Here is a 14,235-nt window from a genome sequence, read left to right on the forward strand (position 1 = left end):
TCTCTTTCAGATAGCATTAAAAAAAAAAAAAAAAAAAAAAGGCAGTAGCCTATTTTTAAAATGTTATATGGGACTGGGAAGGAGGTACAAACATCAGGGCCAAAGGATGGCAGGAATTAGGAGATAGAAAAGAGCCTACCCCTTGGGTCTAATGTAAAATAATAGTGCCCTCTGGTGCATGGTTGAAGCCACTCTAAACTGACTTAAATGATAAAGTTAACATCTTTTGTCTTGAAGGAGACGCCTTCATATCTCTCAGTGTTAAATGTTTTTTTTGTTTTGTTTTGTTTTGTTTTTTCTGGAAGTAGTAGCAAGTAGAACCTTAAATGTTGTTTTGATACCTAAAGCTTAAATTAATTTTTGATCCTTTTTGGAGACATGTGAAAAAGTACAGGAAGAGAGAAGAGTGGTAATAAACAGGAGCAGTCTGAAATTAAAAGTTCTGATCCAGGAACCAAAAGAATTGAACTACTTTGTTGAATCTAGGCATTTTTTCTGAACCATGAACCAAATCAAAGTGATCGTTTCCCCTTACTTAAAAAAAAGTTAGTGTAGTCAACCTGTTCAAATTTGAATTGACTCAATATGCTATATTTTCTAAAACTATTAAAATGGATAAATCATAAGCTTTCTGCACCTCAGCTTCTTCAATAGTTAAATAGTCTTTGGTAAATGGTAAAATAGTAAAAAAAAAAAAAAAATTTTTTTAAATGTAAAATAGAGAAAAATTCTTCCTTTGATATCTTGTAGTCCTTAACCTAAGATGCTATGATCCTGTTCTCCAAGATGAACTGTTATTTTGTTCTATTTAGAACATTGAAGAGGGAGGAAAGAAGAAGTAAGGCAATATTTCTTAATTACCTACTATTTGGCAGGACCTATGCTAAATACCTTATAAATATTATCTCTATATGTTCCTCACAAAAACCCTGAGAGGTGGATACTATTATCTTCATTTTTACATATGAGGAAACAAAGGCAGACAGGAATTAAGTGATTTGTTACATATCTAGTAATTTTCTGAGGGTGGATTTGAATTCAAGTCTTCCAGATTCTGGGCCCAGCACTCTATCCATTGTACCATTTAGCTGCTTCTATTGTGGTGAAATAGAAAATGTTCATGTACCAGACTAAGCTATCTGACCAACAAACTCTACAATCATGTGGAAACAACATGGTATACAGAGTAAAGAACCACTGCATTAGGTCTCTGAGAACTTGAATCAGATCCTGTCCTGAATGCTTACTTGTTTTATAGATTGGGCAACTTCTTTAACTACCCAGGATATCAGTTTCTTTATCTATAAAATAAGGAGGTTTGGAACATATGGACTTTGAGATCCCTTCTAACTTTAGATCTGTGATTTTATAATCAACCTTTCCAAACTTCAGTTTCTTCATGTACAATTGCACTCACAGAATTAGAATTAGGAAAGAACCCAGAGGTGATCCATATCAATCTATACTTGAATAGGATATATGTCTACTATCTATCACTGACATGGTCATCTAGACTTTGCTGGAGAACTTTTAGTAATATAACCCACTATCTCCTGAAGCAGCCCATTCTCCTTTTGGACAGCTCAAATTATTGGGTAGTTTTTCCAGATATCAAAGACAACTTCTACTAAACATTTTTAGTCCTTCTGCCTTTTGAGGCCAAGAAGAAATCCAGTACTCCTTTTATATGGCAATCTTTCAGATTCTTGAAGACAGTTATCATTACCTCCTATCATATTATATCTGTTGCTAAATATTCTTTCTAATGAAACATTCCCAGTTCCTTCAACTAGTTCTTGCATAACCCCGGTGTCTAGTTCCAATATCCTCCTAGTTGGCCTTCTTTATATCTAAATTTTTGAAAAGTTTACTCAAAGCAAAGAATGTGCATATATTCCAAAAATGTCCTTCTATAGGATGCTTAGACTTGAATGTGGACAAATTGATTTAGAATAGTTCTAAACAGATTTCCTTGATAATTTCCTGAAAGTTGATGTCTAGGCACTTTTTTTATCTTGGTTTTAGGTAGGCCAATAATTTTTCAATTATCTTACCTGAATCTACTTTTTAGTTCAGTTCTTTTTCCAATGAGATATTTCAGATTATTTTCTATTTTTTCATTCATTTAGTTTCGTTTTATTGTTTCTTGATTTCTCATAAAGTCATTAGCTTCCATTTGTTCAATTCTAATAGTCAAGGAATTATTTTCCTCAGTGAGCTTTTGTACCTCTTTTCCCATTTGACCAATATTGCTTCTTAAGGCATTCTTCTCCTCACTAGCTTTTTTAAAAATTTCCTTTTGCATTGGTGAAATTAATTTTCAAATCCAGAGAAAGACTAATTTGTGAGGATGTATCCAGTACCAATAGAAAATTTAGCTAGTCGATGAATTGGAGGAGGGACATTTGAAAGATTTGCTTATCAGGAAGATACTAAAAACCAAAAGTCCTTTTTTTATCTCCTTTCTGTCTTTTGGACCAAAAAAAATTGTGTTTTTTTTTCTCATGTATGGAAGACATTTTGTTTTCTGAACTACGTTACAAAATTAGCCTTCTTCTGTTAGACTATTTGAAGTAATAAAAACAATTATCTAGCATTTTTATTTAGGACTTTAAAAGTTGCAAAGCATTTTATTTGTGTCTTTTGATTCTCATCTCAATTCTGAGAAGTAAATATCATTATTATTCTCATTTGACACATGAAGAACTAAGGAAAAAACAGATTGACTGATCCAGGGTCCCACTCCTAGTAAGTGTTTAAAGTAGGATTTGAATTTTGGTCTTCCTGACTACATATAATATCCATCCCCATTACTTCCATGTTGTCAACTGCTATAGCCCTCAAATCCCAGTTGGTTTGACTTATTGAAACTTATTGAAACCTTCTTATGTTTGTAGATTTTAACTAAGAGCTTTAAATAGACTAATGTACTTTAAAAAAAAAAAAAAAGCTAAATTTTTGGCTTTTCATTTTTTACTTTCCCTTTGAATTCTCAAATAATTCCACATTGTTTGATTTTCATTTAATCAAATAGATGAGGAAAGCTCACCTATCCTTTTATGATTACAAGCTTCAGTTCAGTCAATTGTTCCTATCAAAGAGGTTTTCCCTTTGTAAAATGTTATAGTGGAAGGAGGGGAGTTTTTTTTGAAAGCCCACACTTTGAGGACCACTGTTCTATGAGATTAGGATTTGTAATGGTTTCCTGGCTGCATGAGGTATAAAAAACCTAGTTGATGAAGGTTACTCAAGATTAAAAGAATTCCACTGTCCTTTGAGTCAGTATCTTTCTGACCTAGTAGACAACAACCAAGCTCCTTGAGAGCAGGATCTTTTGTAATTGTTACTACTGTTGTTGTTTTTAAATTTTAAGTTATTAAGTAAGCACTTAGGAAAGGACTTGACTTGAAGGACTGATTAATGTATGGGAAAGTAGTTGAGATCTTTGCTTGGTAGAATCAATGTTATATCCTTATTGAAACTTTTTTATGACTGGGTAAGCTTCTCTTTGTTAAATATTTTATGGCCCACAAATGTGTCTTTGTGTTCTAATTCCTAGGCTGAACCACCAAACAAGCCTAAATTAAGCCTAGCCCAGAATAGCACTAAATTGGCAATCTAGGACAATTAGAGCATTCTGAGCTTTAGCCTACTTTCTCCAAATGAATCACTGGTGCAACCACTTAGTACTTCTTTTGATGAAGTCATAATTAAACCACAAAAGAAAGTGAAAATTGAACTAATCACTTATCTATAAATCTGCCCATTAGCTAATGATGTGGTGAATATATAGCCTGTTATTGTATCAAAATCTATGAGGAACATGTATCCAAAACACCTTTAATGGAGGTGCATCATATTCTAATTACAAGTGTTAAAAGATATTGTACTGTACTTTATGAGTGATTTAAAGAATGTTCAAGATAATTTTGACCATATGGGATTTTTGTCTTACTGACTTTAGAACTTAATCCATACATAGGTTGTTTTCTACTGAATTTATTTCTGTTTAACTATCTACCAAGTGGCTCAGAATTTTAAAGAAAAGATACCATTAGTTAATAAAACCCATGGGTGGCTGCATGGCAAAATGGAGAAGCAGATTTGAATCTGTCTTCTGTTTTTCCATTTTATGGCAGGAAAGGGCTGGAGGCAGAGGATGAGGAGCATGACAAGGTGACAATAGAATCTTACTATTCCATAGCATAAATATTCCAGGCTTGACTTTTGGGAGAGAATCAATTCCAAGCCTTTCAGCTAATTTTATGGTCTGAGTTAATTTCATTAGGGACTTAAATAAAATGCCACATTAACGGGTTTCTAAACTGACATAAGTTAGCAAATGTGTTGAACCAGGCAAAAGCAATTAGTGAGCTATGTTGACATCTGGCTTCCCTCTTCTAGAAAGAGTTGTTCTTTAAGTTCAGCTTGAGGCTTGTTAAATATAAAAAGATTGGGAAGATCCAATGAAACCAGCCAGAATGAAAATAATTAATACATTTTCATCTCTAAGTAGTAGCACTGGATTTACCATCAGTACATCTAACTTTAAATGACCTTGGCCAAGGTGTTTTACCTCCTTTAAGCTTAAAGTTTAGATGATTTTATTTTTCAATAAAAGTGGAATTGTGTAATATAGATATTGTAGAAACACATAGGAAGCTGACATTATTAATGACATGCCTTCCCCATGGTGATGGCAGTAACAGTGTTAAAAGGGTATCCTCCTAATTGAGAGGAGCAGATTAAAGGGTGTCTTTCTATCTGTAGAATGAAGATACTGGTGACTAATTGATTTCTAAATGACATAATCCTAAGATAATAATAATAAGTTTTTATAAACATTTTAATGGCATATTATGATAGCTAATATGCAGTGCTTTAAAGTTTATAGAGTGCTTTGCAAATGTTAGCTCATTTGTCATTTGATTGCAGTATGTTTTTATGAGTTAGAAGAATTCATGTTTCTTTTAGTTGTCCAAATCAACATAAAAGTGTCTCCTTTTGTATGTGGTTGAGGAGGGGAAGAGGAGGAAGGAAACAATATATCTTATCAATTCCTAAGCTTAAAGACTGAAAGCACTTTATTATTTTTAATATAGATTTTAAGTAATGCTATTAACTTTTTTCTTATTCTGGGATGTGTTAACATTCTTTTATCTATACATCCTCAACATAGCATATATAAAACAGATATGTGAAATATATAATAAATATGAGCTGGATTATACATATGTGTTATCTGTAAGATAAGATTCTGTAAGAAATGTACAATGCATTTCAAGTTGTACATCCAGGGAATTTAATTTTTAAAGATGAGTATTTTTTGAATATACAATCAGAAGATACATTCTTCATATTCATCAAACTCAATAAACCTAAATTTAATTTTTAAAAATTAACAACTAGTTGGTGGAATGTAAGATTTATCATTCTCTCATCACCTTTTTGAACCACTCCCCAACCTTATAGCCAATCACTGACTGTGTCCCACCCTTTAATCTGCTCCTCTCAATTAGCAGGATACCCTTTTAACACTGTTATTGCCATCACCATGGAGAAGGCATGTTATGAATAATATCAGCTTCCTATGTGTTTCTACAACATCCATATTATGCAATTCCACTTTTATTAAAAAATAAAATCATCTAAACTTTAAATTTAAGAGAATATAGTATGATATTAAATTAAACACAAAGCCACATTTCTGAGAAAGGGTGTGCCTATGCATGCTTAATACACCTTATGTACACACTCTTGCATGTTATTTAACAAGCATTTATTAAGTACCTTACGTAGGTTCTATGTGTGTGTTCTAGTTTCTTTCTATACTATCTCACAAATGCACTTCTAGCCAGAAGGGTTGTCAACTTCTTTGTCATTTGTATTTTATTCCCTGCATAGGAAAAGGATTCAAAATATTATGCGAGATTGAATGAAAGAAATTATTTCTAACTCAAGCATCAAAGAAGGCACTTTGGAGGGAGTGGTACCAGAACTCTACTTAAAGAAAGGGAAGAATTTTCACTGGCAGAGAGAGGGGTGGGTGAGGTGAGAAGCTGTTAAAATCCTGGGATTGGAGGACATTATGAGCCACGATAGGTTACCACACACTGAGATGAGAGCTGTGAAAGCCCTTTGAGGCCTCAGAACACAGTTGTCACTTCAGCAGTATTTCTTCAGAAAGCAAACAAGCAGGGAAACCAAAACTTGCTTGAATACCCTCATTCCACGTTCCTGGTGTTAGATCAAGTGAGGTTTCTTTGGGAAGGATTATTGTATAATATATTGCCCTATGTTCCCCACTGAGTGTCCATTTTCACTTCCTAAAGCCCAACTTACCTTTTCAGTCTTATTTCACACTATTCCTATTCATGTACTATGAGTTCTAGCCATATTAGATTACTTGCTCTTCATCACTGTAGTTCTTCCCTCTCTTACCTTTGTGGTCTTGTGAGTACAGTCTCCAATACCAGCAATAGACAAAACATTCTTCTTCTACATATTCACATCTCTGCCTATTTAAGCCTTCTCTTTTTCCCAAAGTCCAGCAAGTTGACTCATTTTCCCACAAGGATGTTCCTAAGTCCTTTTCCTGCCTTAAGTCTTTTAGTGCCCTTTGTTCATACCTCCCCCATTCACTTCTCTTCTTATTTGTGGTAGACTTATCTGTGCATATTTTATTTCTCCTACAAGACTGTGTTTCTTGACAGCTGGGATTATACCTTGGTTCATCAGTATATTTCACAGAATAGCTAGCTCATCTATGCATGGAACAAACATAATGTTTTCCTGAACTTATTGAACTGAATATGACACTTCCAAATGAATAAACTTGCACATGTCATTAACCAGAAATATTCTGTGCTTTTCAGTAAATTTGAGAGGATAAGATGTGACTATGATAATTTTAGTTATCCTACTTTTTCTCAGGAAGGCAAGGTGGCATCCAGGGCTCTGAATGCTTTGAAACTCTGTACTTTTAATCTCCAAATATGATATTAAAAAAATGCTGAATTTGGGCCATAAAACAAAAAGAAATAATCCAGATAATATACTTTTTCCCATTAGAGAATTTGGAATACTATATTGTAGGATATCAGATTTGTGGGGAGAAGTTTAACCCAGAAGAAAGAAATTTTCATTTCTAACCAAAAGACAAAGAACCAGGCTAAAACAACAAACGTTTATTTAATGCCTGATATAAGCAGAGCACTATCTAAGCAGCTAGATGGCTCAGTGTGTAGAGTGCTAGGTTTGGATTAAGGAAGACCTGACTTCAAATCCAGACTCAGACACTTACTAGCTGTGTAACTGTGAGCAGTCATTTAACTCTGACTTAATGGATGGACAAACCACTGTGGTATCTTCACGAAGTAAACTCTATGAATAGGTGTAATTAATGTCCGGGATAGCTTTCTAGATGATCTCTGGATGAGCCTTGGTCTTTAGGTGGAGAAGTGATGAAGATAGGGCAGCCACCACGAGGGAGGTCAAAGATGGAGTCCTGAGTCTTCTCTGTGTCTGTATGTGAGAGACTCTCTCTTAAATACCTCAGTACACTTATATCACTGCAACAACTGAGCATGTGCCAACTGCCCATTAATATCACCATCACATTGAATATATGTTTAGAGAATCATTATTTCACACTGAGTAGGTGCTTAACTATAAGCATCCTGCTGTCCTTGATTCAAATACACCTTTTCAGAATTCTGACTCTCTATATCTCCTGCTTTCTTTTGCTTTAGAACACAGGTTATCATGCCCGCCCTGACTTCTCAGGAAAGGAGGTAAAAACACAAAAAAGGAAGTGATCATACCCTCCCTGACTTCTCAGGAAGGGGGGTGAGAGCCCCAAAGAGGAGGTGATCACTTCCTCCCTGACTTCTCAGGAAGGGAGGTGAGAACACCAAACTCTGAAAAAGTGTACTTAAATCAAGGAAGCAGGGTGCTTATAGTTATAGTATACTCAGTGTAAGTTAATGGTTCTCTAAACATACTTAATGTTATTTTGACCATCCTCGTGGCTTTCCTGCATTCCTTATTTCTACACCTAAAGATCAAGGCCCATCCAGAGATCCTCCAGAAAGCTATCCTGGACATTACAGATAGGACTGATGTACTATGGTCCATGAGGTCATGTAGAGCCAGGCACAATTGAACAACTAAAACAATTTTAATCTAGACAGTGGAGGTGTGCAAGGACAAATAAAATACTAGTGGTGAGTGGTTTTGTGGAACTTATAGCATAGCAGGGAAAAGTGTGCCAAACACAGATAAGTTTAATATATCATGGGCTTTCTAGCTCCCAATTCCTATTTGCTTGAGAAAATTTTATGTGACCCCAGGTATATAGACATATAAGTATACATTTATAAACATAGATCAAAATAGGTAATAAAAGTATAAAAACATTTATTGGTAATAAATCATAATTTTTATGTTCAGTTATGCAACCCTCATAGGGAATCATGATGCACAATTTAAAAAGCTTTGTATTATGATACCTGATTGATTAGTAGTTTGTTTTGCTTGGCTATACCCATCTTTCACAAGAATTCTCCTCCCCCCCAATGGATGAGGTAGTGGGAGAGAAAAAATAAATTTTTGTTCATTGAAAAAAAATTGATTGAACTTTAAAATATTATATGAATGAGTAAGAGAGATAAAAGTTAAATGGAATATGAGGTCAAGGGGGAAGAAAGCTACAGATTGGAGAAAGTCAGAGAAAGTTTCCTAGAAAACAGGTTTTGAGTTAGAGGGTTAAAGGATGATAGGGCAACAAAGAAAGAGGAAAAAGGTAATCATTGTAGGTATGTATACAACAGCTTTACAAAACAAACATAATTATAAGCTGTGCTCAGATATGTAATATTATATACAACATAAATACATTTGCTTAGGAATATGAATGAATGGATTATATTGAGGATGATGATGTATCTCTAAATGCATGAACTTCAAAATGTGGCTGCTAAATTAATTTCTCTTTGTTTTGACTAAAGCTATAACCTAAAGTCTATGCTAAAATAGAAACCTGACATCACCTATGATGTGTCCTTGAATAAATTATCTAGCTGCTTCTTTCATTCTATTTACCCTTCTGTCTCAGATGACTACTTTGAGAATCAAATGAGATAAGAATTATGAAAACTCTTTGAACTCTTAAAGGGGAGAAACAATTTCAGTGAAGGTAGCACTATTCATTAATAGTAATTGCTTTTTTTTTTTTTTTTTTTTTTTTTTTTTTGTCTCTAGCCTCGCCACTAACCATGTCCTGCTGGGCATGTCCCTCTTTCAACACCTTGGGAAGATGTCCCCTCACTTCAGAGAGCAGCTGGACCACCCGCTCTGAGGACACTAGTAGCCCAAGTATTGGCCCATCATATATAGACATGCAAGCTCTCGATGCTGAAGAGCAAACAAGTGGTGGAGCCTCAGGAGCTGATTCTGCTGGTAAGACAAATCAAAGTGAAAGACATTTCGGTATCTTTCTTTTCTTAAAGCTCTCTTATCCATTTTGGTTTGTGGTATTTGTTAGGACTTTATCAGAACATTTCCGTCCAAGGTAACATAAAAATTGAAATAAGAAGGCAGGTTTAATTGGATTCACCAGAATTTTAATGTCAGGAAATGTATGAGATGATTAATTGACACAGTACATATTTAGAATTGGATATGAAATTAGGAAGACTTGAAATTAGGAATGCCTTAGTCATTAGCAGTGTCATTCTGGATAATTTTATCCTCATTCTGGCATTATTGTAAGGATCAAATGAAATTATATATATATATATATATATACACACATACAGTGTTTTGTTGTAAACTTAAAGATTTATATAAGTGCTAATTACTATTGTTATTATTTTAGGTATATTACAATGAGGCATTTGCAGATTCTATTCAGCACCAGTCCTTTCCTCCATCCATTTATTTTCTCCTCCATATATCTATGAACTATGAACAGTATGTACAAAGTAAATCTTTCATCTTTCTCTGCCTCCCACACATCTCTTCTGCCCGCAGAACTCTATTGACATAGAATAAAGTTCATTTTAAAAAAGAGACAGACAGCATCTGGAAGGAGATAAAAATCAGGACCCTAGAAACTGCTCCATTCCACTGTTCCTTTGCTGTTTTTCCCGTCATAATGTAAATATTCTTCATATTAATCTGTGCATTCTGTGACCCCTAATGCTTTAAACTAAGTAGTAGACTAGAGAGTGATGTTTACTTTTCCTCGCCTGTGGAATACTGACTGGTAAGTGGACAAGCCTTTCTTGACTGCTTTTGTATTTGAAATCTTATATATATATATATATGATTGAGGGTAAGAAAAAGGGGCATGTAAAAGAAATGGTGTACACCATTTCATTGGTTTCCTTAATTCAAAAGATATTTTCCTTGTTGATTTCTAGTGCTGTTGATGATTTCTATGTGAAGGATGTAGGCCACTTTGTGTTTCAGTGTTGTTTGCCTCTCCATTTCAGAGTTAAGTGGATTTTTGAAAGTCTATTCCTAGAGTATTTAGGCAATTTTCAGAGACACTTTGCTACTTTTGGGTTCCCAGAGAAAAAGCAGGAGGCCTCACCATCACAAGAGTAATTAATTGATAAAGATTGACTAGTTAATCTTCCAAATGGCCTGGTCAATTATGAAGCTAACACACTGTCTTCCTTGTGATTCATAAGAAGCCTCAGCCTTCTCCTATTCAAAGCCTTGAGGAGAGGATAGAAGAGGGGAAATGTATACCCACTAAGATTATGCTTAGTTTCAGCAACTCTTCTGTGTTCCTTCTGTGATTTACTGTTTCATTATTCCTCCATAGTCTCATTCCTTCATCAGAAGGAATTTTTTCACTTCAGGAGAGTGAAAATGTTTGTCTGGTCTAAGATACTCTTTGGAGGATCCCTGTACCTGGTTTAAAAATCTTAACATGGAAAAGCTTTAGTATATAATGATATTTCAAATATGGCTCACCTGCCATAGAGACATGATTAATTTATCTCAAAGGTAAAATTCTAGTGTCTCCATTTTCCCATTTCATATGAATATGATTTTCTGACAGATTTGAATAAAAATTACTCCTAGGGTCTGATCCCAGTCAAGGAAGTAAGAAAGGAATTGAATGATAGAAATTAATAGACACCTAAGCTTATCCAGTTTAAAGATGCAAGACAGAAATGAGGCAAGAGTGTTGAGAATATTCTTTTCTTTAAGTGACTTATCTGAATCCAAGCAACAGTTTAGATAGCACCTGTTAGGCACTTACATTTGCAAAAATGAGCTTTTGCAATCATATAAATAAGACACAAGTTTTGGGAGAGTGGGATTGTGTAGTAAGGCTACATGTGACTCAATGGGGAAAAAGAGACTGCTTTAGAAAGAAGCTGTTTTTTTTTCCCATTCTGAGTAGAGCTATGAGTCATTGTTTAAGGACACAGCTGTATTAATGCAGTTAGTCTCCTTAAATGTAGGGAAATACAGATCAACTGCTGAGATGTTTTACTTGATTGAATATAAATTATCCGATTTGTTATGGAAATCTGTTTGCAGAAGGTTGCTCTTCTCAGGTAATTCTTTAGGAGACAAGTTCAAGCTTCTTAAAGATGGGAGACAGTATGTGTCCTTCAATTAGCGTTTTTTCTCCTATTCTTTGCCTACATCTAAGAAGAAGAGACTTTATGTAAGATGTATTGATATAATCAAATGTAGGAATAAAGCTGATCATAGCATTGAGGTATTTTGTTTGCAGATACGTTCATTTTCTCTTATCAAATATTTTCCAAATGAACACTTGAAAAAAAAAAAGAAAAGAAGAGAAAAATGAAAAATTGTAATTTCTTTAGCCTTTGGACTAAGATAGATGTTGAGGAGTTTGATCATAGATATTTTTCATTAAGCATTAGATGAGTGCATGACCCTTGGTCAGAAACTAATGTCATATCTGGGACAATAATCTCAGCTAGAAATTGTAAGCTATTTAAGCTAAAACTGATGACATAATCTATAAAGTTAGATACCTCAATATACTTCTAATGAAATATTATTCCTTGTCAAATTACTTTGCTTATCATCTCTAAGTGAAATAATAGCTACCCTGGTAGTACTGAGGTTACAAGATCATGAAATTAGTGGATGTAAACCACATTAACATTATGTAGTTGTAACCAAAGTATTAGGCATCTTATTTTTAAAAAGTTTTACTGCTTGAATCAGAGGACTTAATTTTGAGTCTTGCCTTAATTACTATGCTTATGATTTCTGTTATCTTAAGGCAAGTCATTTGAACTCTTTAGGCCTCAGTTTTCTCATCTGTAAGATCAGAGAATTGGACCAGATGGCCTCTGAGGTCCCCTTTAACTCCAGATCCTTGATTCTCAGGGAAGGAGTGAGGAAATATCAAGTAAATGTAAAAAGGAAACAAGTCAGGTCAGATCAATTAGCATTTATTAAGTATTTACTATGTGCCAATTACTAAGATAGGTGCTAGAACTAAAAAAAAAAAAAAAAAAAAAAAAACCCACCACCGATTCTCTGCCTTGTAGAAGTTTATATTTTGATTGAGGAGACAATATGTAAATTACCAGGTACATATAAGATAAATACATAATAGAAGAAGGAAATCTGAAAGGGAATGATATTAACAACTGACAGGACTAGGAAAAACCTCCTTCTATAATCTCTGAGCTAAATTTTATAGAAAGACATGAAAACTAGGAGGTGGCAGTCTTCTAGAAATGGGGAATAGTCAATGTAAATATGAGAGTTGAGTATTTGTTCAAGGAATTTGCAAGTAGGCTAGTAAAACTGGATCATAGAATTTGTGGAACAGTTAAGAAGACTCAGGACAGAGGCTTGGGGATACCACAAAGAGGATATGACATGGATGAAGAATTAGAAAAGGAGACTGAAGAGTGTTTGGATAGGTAAAGAAGAACTAGGGAAAGGGTCATAAAAACCTAGGGAAAAAAGAATATCTAGGAGGAGAAGATGATCAAGAGTATCAATGGCTGGAGAGAATCTTAAAATGAATTTTAAAAAGCCATTGGATTTGGGAATTAAGAGATCATTGTTAATTTTGGAGAAAGTTGTTTCAATCAGATAATGAAATGAGAAACCAAATTTCAGAGTTTTTAGAAGAGAATGAGAGGAGAGAAAATGTGTATATATTACTTCCTCAAGAAATTTAGCCATGAAGAGGTAGAAAGATATAAGATGACAGCCAGTGGGCATCGTAGGATCAGGTGAAGGTTTGTGTTGGTTTTGTTTTGTTTTTAAGGTTGAGGACAATAGTTAATTTATCTTTTGAGAGCTTTGAGATGTAAGACTGGCCTTGAGAAAAATGATTGCAGGTCTTGTATTTTTTTTGTCATCTCTCCATAAGCTCAAATTTTTTCTCTGTATGAGTTTAAAGTAGAGGTAGAAATGGTGAGAAAGGTGGATATAGAAAAGATATAGAAAAGAGGATGCAATGGAATTTCAGCTTCAGTCTTGAGCCTAAATAATCATCTCTTTGCTCACCAACACAGCAAATTCTGGATAGTAGCCATGTACAGATGCTATTCATTTCACCTTAGATCTTTGAAGTCCTGGAGGGCAGGGCAAAATCCTCTTCTTTGTGTTGAAAGTATTATGGTTCCTGAGCCCCCTGTTCACTTGACTCCTGCATTGTATTATACTTCTCAGAGCTGCTAGCTTTTGTTATTAAAACAGGAGTTCTGCTGGGGATTTAGCTGCCAGCACAAAACAATTTTGTCTGGTCACATAATTGTAAATGGAAATTGTATGTACTCTACCTACTCTTTACTTTCATTTTTCCTCCATAGGGACAATTAGGAGAAGGAAAACAAATCAATTTCCTCACCTTAGTTTAATCACAGGATGTGAAGCAGGCTAAGGATTATATAGCTCAGTATATGTATTCATGGGTTCAGGACTGCCCTTGGGTTTGGTTCATTATCAAAGGAAATGTCAATAGAATTAAGGCTAGGTAAGAGTGTTTTTCCATTCCAGCCATCTTTTTCTCTTCTTTGTTTCTAATAAACATTTCTACTTTTGAAAAAGCTGAGAAGCCCTGTCAGTCCTCAATGGAAAAAATGAATTCTTCAATACTGATTTCAAATTAGAAGCTGAGGTGAAAGAGAGTTGAAGGAACCTTGCTTTGGAAATCGTTTCCAATAGGGAATAACAGATTTCTGAATTGAGAAAAGCTCCTACTTTGGCTTT

The 14,235-nt window shown here is 34.5% G+C and overlaps 1 protein-coding gene across 3 annotated transcripts in view; it reads left to right on the forward strand.

Annotated features, from left to right (window-relative positions):
• The window catches only part of STON2 (stonin 2), a 187,819-nt gene that overhangs the window by 59,217 nt on the left and 114,367 nt on the right, over positions 1 to 14,235 (forward strand). For all 3 annotated transcript variants that reach the window (XR_004231980.1, XM_023501738.2, XM_031952423.1), the window contains exon 4: positions 9,262 to 9,459. Coding sequence is in view for 2 of the 3 variants with exons in the window: in XM_023501738.2 (XP_023357506.1) it covers positions 9,262 to 9,459 (198 nt within the window). In the remaining variant the exon portion in view is untranslated. The remainder of the gene's footprint in view (positions 1 to 9,261; positions 9,460 to 14,235) is intronic.

The sequence above is a fragment of the Sarcophilus harrisii genome, chromosome 2 (genome assembly GCF_902635505.1).
Source record: "Sarcophilus harrisii chromosome 2, mSarHar1.11, whole genome shotgun sequence".
In the NCBI taxonomy this organism is placed as follows: Eukaryota; Metazoa; Chordata; class Mammalia; order Dasyuromorphia; family Dasyuridae; genus Sarcophilus; species Sarcophilus harrisii.